General features: G+C 36.5%; 1 protein-coding gene and 1 long non-coding RNA gene across 3 annotated transcripts; one reads left to right on the top strand and one right to left on the bottom strand.

Moving 5' to 3' along the window:
• Nucleotides 1–592: 592 nt before the first annotated feature.
• LOC106306005 (myosin-6-like) lies at nucleotides 593–10,541 on the top strand. The gene is given in 40 exon segments (XM_013742452.1): nucleotides 593–876; nucleotides 1,374–1,502; nucleotides 1,620–1,763; nucleotides 1,841–1,986; nucleotides 2,091–2,247; nucleotides 2,573–2,631; nucleotides 2,734–2,893; nucleotides 3,020–3,169; nucleotides 3,266–3,402; nucleotides 3,495–3,641; nucleotides 3,751–3,852; nucleotides 4,184–4,241; nucleotides 4,338–4,439; nucleotides 4,583–4,620; nucleotides 4,750–4,876; nucleotides 5,003–5,170; nucleotides 5,253–5,384; nucleotides 5,477–5,586; nucleotides 5,671–5,731; nucleotides 5,816–5,993; nucleotides 6,106–6,311; nucleotides 6,482–6,601; nucleotides 6,725–6,823; nucleotides 6,924–7,136; nucleotides 7,234–7,373; nucleotides 7,463–7,577; nucleotides 7,671–7,715; nucleotides 7,825–7,887; nucleotides 7,976–8,149; nucleotides 8,236–8,388; nucleotides 8,475–8,675; nucleotides 8,770–8,898; nucleotides 8,970–9,040; nucleotides 9,131–9,227; nucleotides 9,319–9,375; nucleotides 9,476–9,532; nucleotides 9,628–9,708; nucleotides 9,809–9,891; nucleotides 10,069–10,153; nucleotides 10,155–10,541. Coding segments are annotated over 40 exon segments (4,557 nt in total). The 5' UTR covers nucleotides 593–873; the 3' UTR covers nucleotides 10,215–10,541.
• A 1,087-nt stretch (nucleotides 10,542–11,628) lies between these two features.
• Nucleotides 11,629–13,228, bottom strand: LOC106305080. 2 transcript variants are annotated; one of them, XR_001262910.1, is made up of 5 exons: nucleotides 12,928–13,228; nucleotides 12,722–12,838; nucleotides 12,506–12,630; nucleotides 12,348–12,413; nucleotides 11,629–11,806 (listed from the first exon to the last, which is right to left on the bottom strand). It is a non-coding gene; the product is annotated as an uncharacterized LOC106305080 (long non-coding RNA). The 2 variants fall into 2 exon arrangements; XR_001262909.1 differs by lacking the exon at nucleotides 11,629–11,806 and having other exon boundaries at nucleotides 12,208–12,413.
• Nucleotides 13,229–18,167: the final 4,939 nt, after the last annotated feature.

Raw genomic sequence — 18,167 nt, 5'->3', positions numbered from 1 at the left:
CATGATTCACTAATACCTGTCTCTTTGTTGAAGTCGGTGTATTGGTTACGTTAATATCATAATTATTTATACTATTTATCGTATTTCATTAAGACATGGATTAAATCAGTCGTAATGTATTTTTAAATTGTCAGGGTAAAAACTATTTTTGTAGTACTCCCTCCGTTTTTTTATATAAGTCGTTTTAGAGAGTTTTTTATGTTCCAAATTATATGACGTTTTCGGTTTTTTATGTAAAATTTATTAACACTTAATGTTATATGACCAATGAAAATATACCTTCTATTTTATTATTGGTTGATTTGTGGTTAGGTAAATAATTAATGATATTTTTGTTTAGAAAATATAAAAAATTAATGATTTCTTAATCTACGTGCATAATTCTAAAACGACTTAAGATTTTGCCAACGGACAAAACTGTCGGAAAGGCGAAAACCAAGTCCTGTAATAAATGCAAAATAAAAGGGTAGGTTGGGGATAATACGTATGAATTAATCGTTTTATTAAATTACTAATTGGTTTAGTTGAAAGTTAATGAAAGTTAAGTAATTAATTAATTCAGACCAAATCCCAGCGAGGTGGAACAGACGGGGAAGCACGAAAAGAGAAAATAAAGTTAGAAAAAAAGAAGAAGAAAGAAACAATATTACTCAATTTTTTTCTTTCCAGAAACGCGTTTAGATTTGCAGCCTCCTCCTCCTCCTCCTTCTTCTTCCGTCTTCTTTTGCTCGTCTTCTCCACCAAATCTGAGTGTCTTCTTCAAGTTCTTTGCTCGGAGGTGTTCTTATTTTCGTAGATTTCAGACGATTACTGCTCATTTGATTCAATCTAGATCCAGATTCTGTATCTGAAGACTCTGATCTACCAAACGAAATGGTAAGATCTCATTGCGACCAAATCCAGTATAATTTGGGGGGAAATTTGTAATTTAGAGGATTTAGTTTTGACTTGAGACGAATATGGTTTCTTGATTTAGTTTATTGTTTTTAAAGATTTTATAATTTTGGATGATGGCTTTGAGCTGCACTTAGATTCCTCGTTTGATGATGATGATGATAGTATTGTATGAATTTAGAGATTTGACTTCAACTGTGACCTGTCTGTTTTTGAGTTTGACGCTCTTGGTCTAATTCTTGTTTTGAATCTGCATAAACAATGTTTTGTTCATTACCACAACACTTTTGATTTTTCTTACATTTTACGGTTTTGATCAGCCATTAAATTTAAAGTCATTGGGGTTACATGTACTTTTATAAGAAGTTGTGGTTACCATAACAGAGCTTGAGAAGTGTGTTTTTTAGTTCCCTTACCAGCTGTGCTTGCTTACAGTTTCTTAGTGAGAACTATACCTTTGACACTCTTTGTTTCTACAGGCCGGTAACTTCAATCCTACAGTTGGGTCGTGTGTGTGGGTGGAGGACCCTGACGAAGCATGGATTGATGGTGAAGTTGTAGAGGTGAACGGCCAAGAGATCAAAGTGCTTTGCACTTCAGGGAAACATGTATGTGTCCTTCTCATGTGAATTGGAAATCAAAAGAAAACTTTTTTTCTTTTTTTTTGTGAAAACAGTTTTTCTTATTTTCTAATTTCTTTTTTTTTTCTGTCTGGAAAAATTTAGGTTGTTACAAAAGCATCTAGTGTTTATCCGAAAGATACGGAAGCGCCAGCATCTGGAGTGGACGATATGACAAGACTTGCTTATTTGCATGAACCCGGAGTTCTACAGAATTTGCATTCAAGATATGATATAAATGAGATTTATGTGAGTAGTCTCTTATTGATCTCGAATATATATATGTGCTCTAGATATGTTTGGACTAAACTTTCAACTACTTCCAGACTTATACAGGAAGTATACTGATTGCTGTTAATCCGTTTAGAAGACTCCCCCATCTTTACAGTAGCCACATGATGGCACAGTATAAAGGAGCTGCCTTAGGGGAGCTGAGTCCACATCCATTCGCCGTCGCAGATGCTGCATATAGGTAAATTCATACACACTGGTAAAACATGTTGCTTCTTATACTCTTCCTGCTGTTGTTGATACTTATATGTAATTTTGGATGCTTTCTTGTTTTGTGTAATGCAGACAGATGATAAATGACGGAGTAAGTCAGTCTATTCTGGTTAGTGGAGAGAGTGGTGCTGGTAAAACTGAAAGCACGAAGTTGCTAATGAGATATCTTGCTTATATGGGAGGGAGAGCTGCTTCTGAGGGAAGGAGTGTTGAACAGAAAGTGTTGGAGGTGAGAGAAAAGATATATATATATATATATATATATATATATATATATATATACATATGTTCAGTCAAATCCTATTTTAGAAAAGTGAAGAAATAACTAAAACTTCAGCGGATGGTCAAATCTTCATTTTCGGCTGAGTTTGCTTGAGCAACTAAAGAGTGAACAGATAACTGAAACTTCAGAAAAGTAGTGCTAGTAGTCACCCACATTAATGGAAACTGTGTAGCAAGTAGCTATATGCTTTGTTACTTACGCAGATGATGTTGATGTTACTTTCTTCTATTGATTTGGTCTTACAAGCTTCTTAATTGTATATTTTATTCAGTCTAATCCTGTGCTAGAAGCATTCGGAAATGCAAAGACTGTTAGGAACAACAATTCCAGGTAAAAAAGTTTTCCTGCATTCTTTTATCTATATTGTTGAGGTTTTTCTTGAACCTCACCACTTCGGGTGTTTGTTAACTCGTTTATATGTGTACTTTATAGTCGTTTTGGTAAGTTTGTGGAGATTCAGTTTGACGAAAAGGGAAGGATATCAGGAGCTGCCATAAGAACTTATTTGCTGGAAAGATCACGTGTTTGTCAGGTCTCTGATCCTGAAAGAAACTATCACTGTTTCTACATGCTTTGTGCTGCTCCAAAAGAAGTAAGTTTGTAATTCACTTGGGAGTATGTAACACTGAAGTACTTGGTGATACATGTCAAGTATCTAAACCTTTTTTGGCATACCAATGCACATCTTGTTTTCTGAAATGATATTTTCTACTATCAGGATGTGCAGAGATACAAGCTGGGCGAACCAAAGACATATCACTATCTCAATCAATCTAAATGTCTAGCGGTGGAGAGTATAAATGATGCGGAGGAATACCAAGCCACAAGACGGGCTATGGAAGTGGTTGGGATCAGTACTGAGGAGCAGGTAGCAATCACACAACTCCATCATCAGTCAGATTTTAACCAAAGCTGCTATAGTGTTTGTAAACAAATTCAATACTTTGCTGATATCTCGTTACAGGATGCGATTTTCAGCGTTGTGGCTGCCATTCTCCATCTCGGGAATATCGAGTTTTCTAAGGGAGCAGAGATTGATTCATCGATTCCCAAAGATGAAAAATCATTGTTTCACCTGAAAACTGCAGCTGAGCTTCTCAGGTATATATTTGCCTCAACTAACAAAGCGAGTATTGTTCTTTTTGTTTTATGTTCTGTTTAGGTTTCCTTACTCGTATTGTCTTACTTTCCAGCTGCGATGAAAAGTTACTTGAGGATTCACTATGCAAGCGTATCATGGTAACTCGTGATGAAACCATCACAAAAACTCTTGATCCAGAAGCTGCTACTCTTAGTAGAGATGCTTTGGCTAAAGTCATGTACTCGCGGTTGTTTGACTGGTGGGTTTCTCGATGAAGATATTCATAGCTGCTTGTCCTTATTTTAATAAATAAATTTCGAAGATGATTGCCATCATTGTTCTGTACTTACCCTTTGTGGTCTTTGCAGGCTTGTTGACAAGATTAATACCTCAATTGGTCAAGATCCTCACTCGAAGTACTTGATTGGTGTTCTCGATATTTATGGATTCGAGAGTTTCAAGACAAACAGGTGCTTAAGTGGTATGCTTGTTGTTTTTTGTGATTGGTTAGATGGGTCTTTTCAAAAAAGTGGATCTATCTCTGATACTTCCCCTGTTCTCCACAATATATGGGTCTGACCAGACCAGTTTGATAGTCAAGCTAGTGTTTGATTCTAACATGGACTACTGAGATTTTATACTACCCATCAATTGTAAGCTTGTGAGGTTATTCGACCAACTTTGGGAGAGTAGTGCTATATATATATGCAATAACTTCATTGTTTGACTATTAATTAGTTATTCATGACTGATTCTTGTTGTTCTTTGGCCTAATACTTACAAGCGCAAGCTTTATTGCAGTTTTGAGCAATTTTGCATCAATCTGACCAATGAAAAACTTCAGCAACATTTTAATCAGGTTTGCTCAGAACGAACTCTTTTACTTTTCGATTATTAGTCTTTTTCATATCTGATGTGGCCATGGTTCTGAGGTGTGTAACTTCTATTCGTGCAGCATGTCTTTAAGATGGAGCAAGAGGAATATAAGAAGGAGGAGATCAACTGGAGCTATATAGAGTTCGTAGACAATCAAGATATCTTAGACCTGATAGAAAAGGTGTCTGTTTGATATTTATGCTCACTGTTCAGTGGAGATATTCTCCTTTTGGCAGTTATCTTGCTCACGGTCGATATTTGTAATCTCCTTTCATCAATTTCTCATGCTTGGTGTTTGTTTCCTTTTGTTTTTGTGTTCTTCAGAAACCTGGAGGTATTATTGCTCTGCTGGATGAAGCTTGGTGAGTAGAAATTCAAACTGTTGATTCTATACCCTTTCTTTTATGCTCTCTCTTTCCTTTTCTACCAGTTCACTTACAAATTTGGTTTGTTTTTGAGAAATATAGCTGAAGTGATACTTTTCCTTGCAGCATGTTTCCAAGGTCAACGCATGAAACTTTTGCACAGAAACTATACCAAACATTCAAAAACCACAAGCGCTTTGCCAAACCAAAATTGGCTCGTAGTGACTTCACAATCTGTCATTACGCTGGTGATGTAAGCAGCCGTCTCTTTTATTCGTTTATTGGTCCACCATGATTGTGAAAAACGTTCCAAGAAATACCAGTAATTGTTCTGTAGTTATATGGTCTAATAACACCATTGGGTTATTTATGGTTTCAGGTCACTTATCAGACAGATCTTTTCCTGGACAAGAACAAAGATTACGTTATTGCTGAGCATCAAGCGTTGTTAAATTCTTCTAGTTGTTCCTTTGTAGCAAGTTTGTTCCCACCTATGTCTGACGATTCCAACAAATCAAAGTTCTCATCTATAGGTACTCGTTTCAAGGTGAGTCTGACTCTTGTTTCCAGTTTCAAGTTTGTTCTGTAAAAAAAATGGTCGGTTAATGTCCTTTTGTGCTTCTTTTCAGCAACAATTGGTATCGTTGCTCGAGATTCTTAATACCACGGAGCCACACTATATTCGCTGTATCAAACCAAATAACCTTCTGAAGCCTGGAATCTTTGAGAACGAAAATATTTTGCAGCAATTACGTTGTGGGGTGCGGATGACATTCGCTGTCAGAGTTTTTAGTTCGTGAAAAATTTCTATTTCTGAAAGAAGTTAATTGTTTGTGTTACTTTATGACTTCAGGGAGTGATGGAAGCTATCAGGATTAGTTGTGCTGGCTATCCTACCAGGAAACATTTCGATGAATTCTTGGACAGATTTGGTATTCTTGCTCCAGAAGTGTTGGTCAAGAAGTAAGATTGTACCCTTCTCTTAGTATTTTCTTGCGTGAGTGATTACATCCATTTGGAATGTCTAATTGAGTTCTTGTACAATAGCTCTGATGACCCTGATGCGTGCAAGAAGCTTCTGGCGAAAGTGGGACTCGAAGGTTATCAGGTAATTGCCTCATCAAAGCTTTCTCCATTGCCTCTACTTCCTGTGTGATGAGCAACATCGATAGATTGACATTTACTTTTGTAGATTGGCAAGACAAAAGTATTTCTGAGGGCTGGACAAATGGCAGACTTGGATACCCGAAGGACTGAAGTCTTGGGAAGATCCGCAAGCATTATCCAGAGAAAAGTTCGGTCGTATCTTGCTAAAAAGAGTTTCATCCTTCTGCGTAATGCTGCTAAGCAAATTCAATCAGTTTGCAGAGGTATTTTAAACCTTCTACTGGTGTATGTGTCTGTACTAAATGATTGGGTCTTTCTTTGTTTAATTTAGTTTCTGGATTAATTTGCAAATCTATCGGCCTCCTTGGTTGTCAGGTTATCTTGCTAGAAGTGTATATGAAGGCATGCGCAGGGAAGCTGCTGCTTTAAGAATCCAGAGAGACTTACGTATGTTTCTGGCTAGGAAGGCTTACACAGAGCTATTTTCTGCTGCTGTGTCCGTCCAAGCTGGTATGCGTGGTATGGTTGCCCGTAACGATCTGTGTTTCAGAAGGCAGACGAAAGCAGCAATAATAATTCAGGTACACTTATATCAAAATTGCAAAAGTGTAGTACTATTAGAGGTCCTACTCCTCATAGAACACCGATAAACATAACGAGATTTGTCTCCTTCCAAGAAATCCATGAATTATAACTGAACAGTTGTTTCTGGGTCACACATTGATCGTGGTAATGTTCATTGTTATTATAGACTTGGTGCCGTGGATACTTGGCCCGTCTACATTACAGAAAACTAAAGAAAGCAACTATCACGACACAATGTGCATGGAGATCAAAGATTGCTCGTGGAGAACTTCGGAAGCTTAAGATGGTGAGATGTGTTTCTTTTCTTTGTCTAGTTTTGTTCTATGGTCTATTGTTCCAGAGGTTTACTTATGAAGATATCGCTTATCATGAAACTAACAGAATTGTTTTAATTTGTTTTACACAATAGGCTGCTCGAGAAACTGGAGCACTTCAAGCAGCCAAGAACAAGCTAGAGAAGCAAGTTGAAGAGCTGACATGGAGATTGCAGCTAGAAAAACGGATGAGGGTGAGATTGCTGTTTAAAGAACCACATGTTGTTCCTTTGATTGTGCGTTATAGAAAATTTGTTTAGATTTTTTTTTTTCATTCTCTTTCAAACGCTGCAGACTGACCTGGAAGAGGCCAAGAAACAAGAAAGTGCAAAAGCGCAGTCTTCTTTGGAGGAATTGGAACTTAGGTGCAAAGAAACTGAGGCATTGCTTATTAAAGAGCGTGAAGCTGCCAAGAAAGTTTCAGAGATTGCCCCGGTTATTAAAGAGGTCCCTGTGGTTGATAATGAACTAATGGAGAAGATCACAAGTGAAAATGAAAAGCTGAAGGTTTGTGATTTACTTACTGGAGAAGAGCAAGAATATGTATATTTGAGAATGTGCTCTAAAGCGATGTTTCATTTTCTGAATGGCTTGTCTTATACAGGAGATGGTGAGTTCACTGGAAATGAAAATTGATGAGACAGAGAAGAAAATTCAAGAGACAACCAAAATTAGCCAGGATAGATTGAAGCAAGCATTGGAGGCTGAATCTAAACTAGTGAAGTTGACGACTGCAATGCAAAGGTACCCGTTGCAATAATTTTATCTTCAGGAGTGCCATTGTTGAGAGCTCTTGTGCTAATATCTTATTTGTATTGACATTTCATCTGCAGGCTTGAAGAGAAAATCTTAGACATGGAAGCTGAGAAAAAAGTTATGCGTCAGCAAACAATCGCAAGCACTCCTGTGAGGACTGCTCTTGGACATCCTCCAACTGCGCCTATTAAGGTAGAATGTCTCTCTGCAGCTCTATAATATGCTCTTTGAGCTGCCTTCTTACCAGGCATTCAATGTTAAACTTTTTCATCACTGTGTTTGTAGAATTTGGAAAACGGCCACCATACAAACTTGGAAAGCGAGTTCAATGTATAGTTCCCCCAACCAGCTACCTCGATCACTTGTTTCTCATCATGTTAATTTGTTTGCATTTTCCATTAGTTTTTTTATTAATCTGTAAAGTCTACATTGTTTGTAGGAAGCCGAGTTTGCAACACCAATTGATGGCAATGCTGGGAAATCTGCTGCAGAACGTCAAATTGTATGTTGGCCAATCACGTCATATAGTAATTGTACTTACAGCTGTTGGTGACGAGTTCTGATAGCTTGATTTGTACTGATCACTGCAGATGGATGTCGATGCTCTCATTGACTGTGTAAAAGACAACATCGGTTTCAGTGATAATGGGAAACCTGTGGCTGCCTTTACGATATACAAGTGTCTTCTTCACTGGAAGTGTTTCGAATCTGAGAAGACCAATGTGTTTGATCGTCTGATTCAGATGATTGGTTCCGCGATTGAGGTAATTAGGAATGCATTACGTGACATTGTGTCTATGTAGGGTTACTTAAACTATGAAGTTTCCAACTGTTCTTCTGATATGTTCAGAATGAAGATGACAATAGTCACTTGGCGTATTGGTTGACAAGCACATCGGCGCTATTATTTTTGCTTGAGAAAAGTCTTAAAACCAGTGGCAGCGGAGCAACACAAAGCAAGAAGCCACCTGCTTCAACTTCTTTGTTTGGAAGGATGGCCATGGTTAGTAGTACCATTTTTGTTGAGTTAACATGTCTTGCACTCTCCATACCATAGACTTACTATTGTCTCTCTTTTTTGTTCATCAGAGCTTCCGCTCATCACCCGCTTCAGGCAACCTCGCTGCTGCAGCTGAAGCCGCTGCTAACGCAGTGATCCGTCCAGTGGAGGCGAAGTACCCGGCTCTGCTTTTTAAGCAACAGCTTGCAGCCTATGTTGAGAAAATGTTCGGGATGGTTAGGGATAACTTGAAGAAAGAGTTGTCGACTTTACTTTCTTTATGCATTCAGGTTTCTTGCTTGCTTCCCTTTTATCCTAATGCTTTGATGGTTATGTTCTTTGCACTTTGACGATAACTGTTGTTTGTCCAAATGAAAACTTCAGGCACCGAGAACTTCTAAAGGAGGGATGTTGAGATCTGGCAGGTCATTTGGAAAAGATTCTCCTGCAGTTCACTGGCAAAGCATTATCGACTGTCTCAATTCGCTTCTTGTCACATTGAAAGGAAATCATGTAAGAAAATATTGTTGAATTTCCATTGGAACAATACTCTGTGTGTCCTCACTCCATTATATCAATTTCAGGTTCCTTTAGTACTCATCCAGAAGATATACTCTCAAACTTTCTCTTTCATCAACGTACAACTTTTCAACAGGTAAGTATAGTCCTTGCTCACCTAATGTAAAAGTGTTCACTTTGTTCTCCATGACGCAGACATCTCAGGCTTTTGTTTTATATCTTACAGCCTTCTTCTGCGTAAAGAGTGCTGTACATTTAGCAATGGAGAATTTGTAAAATCCGGGCTTGCTGAGCTAGAGCTATGGTGTTGCCAAGCCAAAGAAGTAGAGTTCTTGAGTCATGATTTTCTTACAAAATGAAAAATTACTTCTCATGTTTTTCGTTCCGTGATAATTTTATTGCTCTGATTTGCAGTATGCTGGACCGTCTTGGGAAGAACTTAAACAAATCAGACAAGCCGTTGGATTCCTGGTATGTTTTGTCAGTACGGGCAAATGTTTTTTTTTTCTGGACGCACATTAGTTCCATTAAACGACACTAGTAACATTACTTTCTTCTTTTTCACCTGCAGGTTATACATCAGAAGTACAGAATCTCATACGATGAAATAGCACACGATCTTTGCCCGGTAAAGCTCTGATGTCTGTTTTTAGAAACACACTTGGTGCGCATTTATATTGCCTGACATTGTCTTCGTTATTTGCATCTTTCCGCGCTTTACAGGGCCTCAGTGTCCAGCAGCTTTACCGTATTTGTACATTATACTGGGACGATAGCTATAACACCCGAAGCGTCTCTCAAGAAGTACTTTTACATACAATTTTTTATATATAAAAATATCATGTTTCTTGTTCAATTTAAAACCTTCGTAGATGCTCAACAAAATTGAAAATCTCTCTTGCAGGTTATATCGAGCATGCGGGCACTCATGACAGAGGAATCCAATGATGCAGACAGTGATTCCTTCTTGTTGGATGATGATTCCAGGTAAAATTTAACTTTGATACAAGAATATAGCAGACTTAATAGAAGTTTCAAGGTTTTTTTTTTTTTTTTTTATCAAAGAAGTTTCAAGGTTTTAAGAGTTTTAAATGGTCTAACTGTTGACTGTATAGAAGTAACAGCTAACTGTTGTTTTCGATTAACTCTTTGGTACTTGTGCAGCATTCCATTCTCAATCGAAGATATTTCAAGTTCGATGCAAGAGAAGGACTTTGTAGGAATCAAACCAGCAGAAGAGCTTCTTGAGAATCCGGCTTTTGTATTCTTGCACTAAGAAGCTCATGAAAGTTGAGAAGCTCAGATTCTAAAACCTCCTTGTCCTCTGTGGGTTTGTTTTAGTCTTGAGGCGCAGAGAAGGGGCCTTTCTGAACTACAAGAGGAAAGAAGATGGTAAAAGTGTAAATTTCTTTGTTGTCGGGTTGTTTTGAAAGTATACATCTGTTTTTCTCAACTATTCATTCATTTATTATTATTTTTGACCTCAGATTTGTTTCATTTTTCAAAGTTTTAGACCTGACGGTTATATATATGTTGCAAAGATTAAGATTCCTATGTTGTTTTGTTTGTTGTACAAAGTTATCAGAACAGTACATTCTATTCTATCATATGACTTATGAAATGGATATTGTTATCTAGTTTGCGTCTTGCTGACCATCTTCCAATTTGGATTTTATCTTATCTTTGAAGTACACAAAATCTTGAATTAATGGTTTGCAGATAATGGAATATGGTTGAGGTTGACATCTTTACATAGTTTGCGGATAATGGAATATGGTTGACATCTTTACATACTATTTCAACATTTGTATAATCACTTTTACTTGAAAGTGAATAGTAGACATTATCAAATTCAAATTCAACCATGTCATCATGTTATCTTTTTGTAATAGAAGATGGATGATAAAAGAGACTTTGAATTGTATGCCGTTAGAAAAAAGCGTTAAAGACGTTCAAAAAGACTTTGCATTGTATTACCTCTCACACAACAAATGTTGGTCCAAACGATTTAAGTCTATAGAAAACAAAGTCAAGATGTTATATCCTGGATAATTCTAGATAGTTGAGGCTATCATTTTATTGGTTCATGTCGGGATCAAGAAGTTTTTATTTTACTAAAGGATCAAGATCAAGAAGTTGTGGAAGCTTTGTTTGTCCACAAATTTTTTCCCCGTCATTTCAATATAAAAGACAGTATGGCATTTAAAACCATTAAAAACAAATTAATTGATTTAAAAGAAGATCTGTCGATATATATATATATATATATATATATATATTTAATTTTGTATTGAATTTTATATACATTTTCGGAGGAAAAGGAACAAACCAAAATTCAAAATTAATTTCATCATCCATAGTCGTACACATTTATAATAATATTTTTTCACCTACCATTTATAATAAGATTAGGTAAATAAAAATAGGGTGATTTTATTCGAGCCGTGCGTGTAATCAAAACTGCAATTCCCAATTTCTAGGCTGATTTATATAATTTCACAAAAAGAAGGTACAAATAAAAATAATAATTTTTTGTTAAAAGTAAAAATAAAATAATTATATAACAGAAAAAACGAACACAAACAAATTCAAAATCACACGGAACCTATCTTAAAGCCTACTTATGTCAGTTTCATTAGCGAGTCAAAGTAGTTGGTCCGTTTTATGTGGACTCTGCTCAATCCACCCTCTTTGTAACACCTGTCTTTCAAAACTAACCAACTTAATAAATATATTTCATAAAAATCCATCTTTATTCTTAAAGAAACATCTTAACATGAAATCATAAACCGCATAATTCGCAAAGTCAAACCAACGTAGTTATATCTGAAATAAAACATAAGTAAAACTCATTTTTAAAACCAGCATCCGACAAGACTCGTTGTGAACCTTCACTCCTCACCTGAAAGGGGAAAAGGGGAAAGAGGGGTGAATAACACACAGTCATTCAGTGAGGATGGTCATGCATGTCCACATGACTCCTAACATTATTAACCAACTTGCACACAAAATTACTAGTCCTAGAACATGCATCACTCAACATATTAAACAATTAGCAATCATAACAAATTATTCATATCAATACACTTCCATTAATCACATTAACATTTCTTATCTCATAACCATTCCCAATATTAATAATAACATAACACTTAGGCTGGCCGTCACCTCGAAAGGTCGTACGCCACCTTGGGCTCGTCAGCCGGTTTACGGGCTTTGACGGGATCGCCATGTCCTCGTCCTCAGTCCGACTTCACACATTTTATATATACTTTACACTTTCAACACTTATCACTTAAACCATTATCAACTAATCATTAAAATTATCATCACAAATAATCATCACACATCAATCACAATCAAATACAAACAAGTTCCTAGACCTAGCATTTAAGAATACAACTTGACTAATAATATTAAGAATCCACAGTTCGCATCCTCACCTTTGCCCTAAGGTTGAAAGTAAATTCTGAATATAGCGATTGAAATACTGTCATAGCGATCTGAAACTGCATGTGTTCAAAGGGAATTAAGGTTTCTGTTTTGATAGAACAAACTGTTTCTTGGCCAGGAAGCAACACGAGTAGTTAATTGATCTTACCTCTAAACAAGAAACCGTCAACTGATACAGATTCCTCGAAACAAGAGCTTTCCAGAGATATCTTTCTCGCTTTCTAACTCTCTCTGGTTCACCGGGAAATCTTCTCACAAAACCCCTATGTGACACTGGATAACAGATTTCAGACTTAGAATTTCTGAATACAGAAATTCTGTGATTTTTCTCCAAATTTAAGATCGAGTAACTTCTGGAAAATACCTCGTAAATGCGTGGTCGTGGTGGCTGTAAAAAGCTGGGAATGTCAGCTTTCCAACCATAACAATACCGTCACCTAGATCCTTCTGTATCAACCGGAAATTGCCCCACAATATGGCTCTGCAAAACATAAAATCTTGATCTGAACAGATTGCAGAATAGAATGGTTTTTGCCCCAACTTGTAGATCGAATAACTAACTGATGTTACCTCGTAACTGAGATACGAAAGTTGCTGTGTTCTCCTTGAAACGAGATCTATCGCTCCAGCTAAGACTCTTTGCTTAAATCTTAAGTATCTGGCCGTAAACTCCTCTCCAAAACCTCAACTTGACACTGATCTCACTTAGAGAACAGAGTTTGCAGGCTGCGTTTTTGGTGAATTTGGCAGGGCTTTGCCATCAATTTTTCTCTCCCTCTCCTCTCTAGATCGTGGCCACAACATATAAGTGAAATATCTTAGGTTGCAGATCATCCAAAATGACTAAAATGCCCTTCTTTAGGGTTTTTTTTTTGGCTCAAAATATGGGCTTGGGGGTTTGAATGGGTTTGGGCCATGACAATTCTCCCCCACATAGAATCAAACTCCAAATCTTTTCTTCTCTTGTCTGCATAACTTTTCTGGCGCTCATGAGCTTCTTTAAGCTTATCCCGAATTAAAGCCACTTGAGCCTCTGACTCTTGAACAATCTCTGGTTCTAAATCTCGTCGCTCTCCCACTTCGGTCCAACATAAGGGTGTGCGACATGGACGTCCATACAGAGCCTCATAGGGTGCCATCCCTATGCTAGAGTGGTAACTATTGTTGTATGCAAACTCAGCCAATGGTAAATAACGCATCCAACTTATCTCCCAGTCCAACATACACGCTCTCAGCATATCTTCTAGCGTTTGTATGGTACGTTCTGATTGTCCATCCGTTTGTGGGTGGTATGCAGTACTCAAATGAACTTTAGTACCCAATGCTTTCTGGAAAGCCTGCCAAAACATTGATGTGAATCTTGGGTCGCGATCAGATACAATACTCACTGGTATACTATGTAGCTTGACTATCTCTTGGAGATATTTTTCTGCTAACACATCAACTCCATCAGTCTTTTTGATAGCCAAGAAGTGAGCCGATTTTGTGAGTCTGTCCACTATTACCCATATGGCATCCTTGCCACCCGTCGTTCTTGGCAAACCAGTGACAAAATCCATAGTAATCATATCCCATTTCCACTCTGGTAAAGGTAAACTCTGTAACAACCCACTTGGTAAACCACACTCAGCTTTTACCTCTGTTTTATCTGTCAGCTTTCCAACCATAATAATACCGTCACCTAGATCCTTCTGTATCAACCGAAAATTGCCCCACAATATGGCTCTGCAAAACATAAAATCCTGATCTGAACAGATTGCAGAATAGAATGGTTTTTGCCCCAACTTGTAGATCGAATAACTAACTGATGTTACCTCGTAACTGAGACACGAAAGTTGCTGTGTTCTCCTTGAAACGAGATCTATCGTTCCAACTAAGAATCTTTGCTTAAATCTTAAGTATCTGGCCGTAAACTTCTCTCCAAAACCTCAACTTGACACTGATCTCACTTAGAGAACAGAGTGTTGCAGGCTGCGTTTTTGGTGAATTTGGCAGGGCTTTGCCATCAATTTTTCTCTCCCTCTCCTCTCTAGATCGTGGCCACAACATATAAGTGAAATATCTTAGGTTGCAGATCATCCAAAATGACTAAAATGCCCTTCTTTAGAGTTTTTTTTTTTTGGCTCAAAATATGGGCTTGGGGGTTTGAATGGGTTTGGGCCATGACACTCTTGGTTTTTAATTTTATCGGCCACCCAGTTATGATCACGGTTTAGAACATTTCTAAAAAGCACCTTTTTGTCATCAACCAAACTTTTATAAAATTACATGGATCTTGGTCAGCAGAGTCATATTACGGTGGCTATGGATGGATATGGCTGGATGAAACTGGGAAAGATCAACTCTTAGGATTGAGAAATAATGGGAGACGACTATCTTCATTACAATCGAAATTGGACGCTCATATGGCCGATGGAGAACATGTCCCAACATACTTCATGCCAATCTTTTGGAACTGACTGCAAAGATGTAATTTCAATGATAAAAGATCCAAGCGCGTGGCCAACCTTCTCTACGGAACTGGCGGAATTCGAAGCTATGAAAGGACGCTACCACGACTTCAAGTTCTTCCACGTACCAAGGGCCCATAACAAGACGGCGGATGCTTTAGCCAAGACTGCGAAAACTTTTCATAGAGATTTATTGGTTATTGATTGTTCTGTCCCGGTCTGGATTCTCAGACCACCTCTAGTTTGAGTTATAGAATAGCCTTTTGATGTAAACAAAAACTTTTATAAAATTACTTTGATTCGTTAAGGCAAGCTATTTGAGCTAACATACTAAGAACCAATACATCTACAACTGAAAATAATCTGTTGGTTATCTCATGTTGGTAACCTGAATTGGTGTGAACTATAAATTTGGATAATAATTAAATCGCACATGGAGTTAATTTATTTAAAGAATATTTCAACTATATTTCAAACCCTTAAATTGCACTAAATTCTTTTGCATGATAAGATAATCAAAGTACCATTCTTGTTGTAGACTAAGATACAAGAATAACAAATAGAGTTTAGATGCTTATTTGTGTTTTTAAAAGATGTTTCATGATCTTTGAACAATAAATCTCTCTCTCTAACTAACAATTAGTTTCTGATTTTCTCTTGTTCAAGTTATCATTTTATTGCCGAAAACTTTGTATATAGAGTACTAAGGGTTGCAATGGTTAGCATCAACACTTATAATGATTATCACTAACAATTATAATGGTTAGCGAAGAGTTACAACTCTTAACACCACCAATTGCAATGGTTAGCCAAAAGTCACAATGGTTCTTTACCAAAAGTTTTGATAACCTATGGTTGCGATGGTTTATCACCAAAGATTGCAACAATTCATCATTAATAGTTACAATCACAAACATTTACAATTGCTCGTCTAAACAATTGCAATATTTCACTTTAGTGGTTGCAAAGATTCACTTAAATATCCGCAATCCTCCCCCATTCAAATGTAATAATAGATTCATTAAATAATAACACATATATCAAACTTATGCATAAATGAAAATGTTTGAAGAATTGAATTTTCATCTTAGTGTATTACACATTCAAAATGCCCGAGAATCAGGATGTCCTACGAAGTGAATCCCTCAATCCATTTTAGGTACATGAAGATAATACACACATACACACACACATGTTTCTACACTATTGTAAATGTTTACCCGAAACTATTAAAAGACATGTGTCCCAATCTCTTCATGAATGTATACAAAATCAAGTCCCAACTAATTGAAGCGTCATCACTTCATATTCATATAGGTAAAAAATACTTTTAATCATGCACCTGCAAGTGCACTTTTTCAAAGTATCTATTAAGAATAATATTTCAACCTATCTATTTCTTGTAGGTCCAAGCACATACCTTGAGATGATATAAACATGTGATTCAATCTTTAAATATAGGCTTTCCACATTGAATTCAGCCTATAGAGTTGTATCAGGAGGGAATAAAATATCCCACTATTAAAGGTTTCAAATGGACTTTAAACTCATTTCTTTAACATGCTTAGTTACCGAATCTCTAGCTAATCATTCTTCAAATGATATGATACATTTCTTCCAAATCAAACAAACTCTATTGTAATATCCGTGTGAGTGATCAGCTCACATACTGCACTATATTTAACGCGCATGTGTTGTGAACTTTAACCAAGATTTCTTCACTATAAAAATAGATAGAAACTAGTGTACTATTTAGGCCACAACAAAATCTCGTAAATTAAATTCTTTAGTCAATATGCCTATTTATCGACATATGTTAATGCTACATTCATATTCTATAATCAATTTTTCATGCAAATTTGCTTCTTGGAAGCCCATGAAATGACATCTATTCAAGCAAAAAATTTAAACCAATTCTTGAAAAATGATCTTCTATGTTAGTTATCTAACTTGCATCTGAATACCTTCCACAACCAAATGAAATCTGACATATGACAAACCATGGTTTATGGTTCCTTTCAGGTGTTTGAGTTGTGATATTGTCCTGTATAAAGCACAAGCTTCATACTTGCATCTAGACAATAATCATTGGAGAACAATCACACAATTGAATTTCTTAAAAAAATTCTCAATTTAATCATATTGTGTCAAAGATAATATTTTCTTGCATGTGTGATTCAAATTTCAAGAATCACATCCACCTCCTCCATGTCTTCCATTGTAAAGTTTGATGATAAAAAGGATTTTGTAAGCTATACTCGTCTCAAGCCAGTGCCAAAGTTCAACATATCATCAATATACAAGCAAATGATTATTTCATTACTGGACACATCATTTTACTATATAAACACATATCTTACTGGTTTAACATAAACTCTTGATAAGAAATTTTCATCAAACATTTGATGTCATTACCTAAGTTCTTTCTTTAGTCGATACAATGATTTTATCAACTTACACATGCATTATTTCGGCAACTTTATGTTCACACTATTTCGGTAACTGTAAATTTATATCCTTTCGGTAATGTTACATTCTATAAACCGAAGTTTACAACTACAATTGAATAGCCAACGATACAATAAAGCCAATGAAGTTGAGCTTGAATACAACACAATTGGACAAACCGTTAAGCAATCTTCGGGTCTAGGGTTATTGTTTCCAGTCTCCATGAATAGAACAAATATTAAAAGCCTTTATGCAATGCAACTAAACTAACCGTTTCGGAACCGGACTCCGCCGCAACGCCTCGTCGGACGCGTTATCGGAGCAGAAGAAAACAAGGGGGACTCTACTGGTGGGCTCATGAAGCGGTGGAGGAGAAAAACTAGGGTGAAAGTTTCGAATTTAAGGTTCTTTACTCTTATGAAATTTCGAGCCGTACTCTCGACACAAGAGAAACTTGAAGACAAAATAGATCATTGTTTTTCTCTTTAGAAAACAAAATCATAGTTGTTTTGAGTGATGATTCTCTTTTTGATTGATTCTCTGAGATAACGTAAAAAAGTAACCCATGTTTGAGGAGTCTGACATGAAAAGTGAGATAACGTGAAAAGTAACCCATGTTTGAGGAGCATTTTTTTTAAACAATATTTTTGAAACAAGTTGAGGATCAGTCTTTCCCAATGAAAGTATTTCTTCATTTAATTTTGTTTTTCTACAGTTTTAAAATTTATTCAGTGGTAAGTCATACACTAATTCTGTTCATAAGCCACCAACTGTTTGGTTAATAATTTGAAAATCGAAGAATTTAAACTGTCTCCGGATCCACTTAAACTGTCTTCAAATTAAATTTGCATTGAATAATTAAATACAATTAGTTTCTGATTTTCTCTTGTTCAAGTTATCATTTTCTATTGT

The sequence above is a fragment of the Brassica oleracea genome, chromosome C7 (assembly GCF_000695525.1).
Source record: "Brassica oleracea var. oleracea cultivar TO1000 chromosome C7, BOL, whole genome shotgun sequence".
Lineage (NCBI taxonomy): Eukaryota > Viridiplantae > Streptophyta > Magnoliopsida > Brassicales > Brassicaceae > Brassica > Brassica oleracea.
The sequence above is the reverse complement of the archived record's forward strand: the minus strand, read 5'-3'. Positions and strand labels throughout refer to the sequence as shown.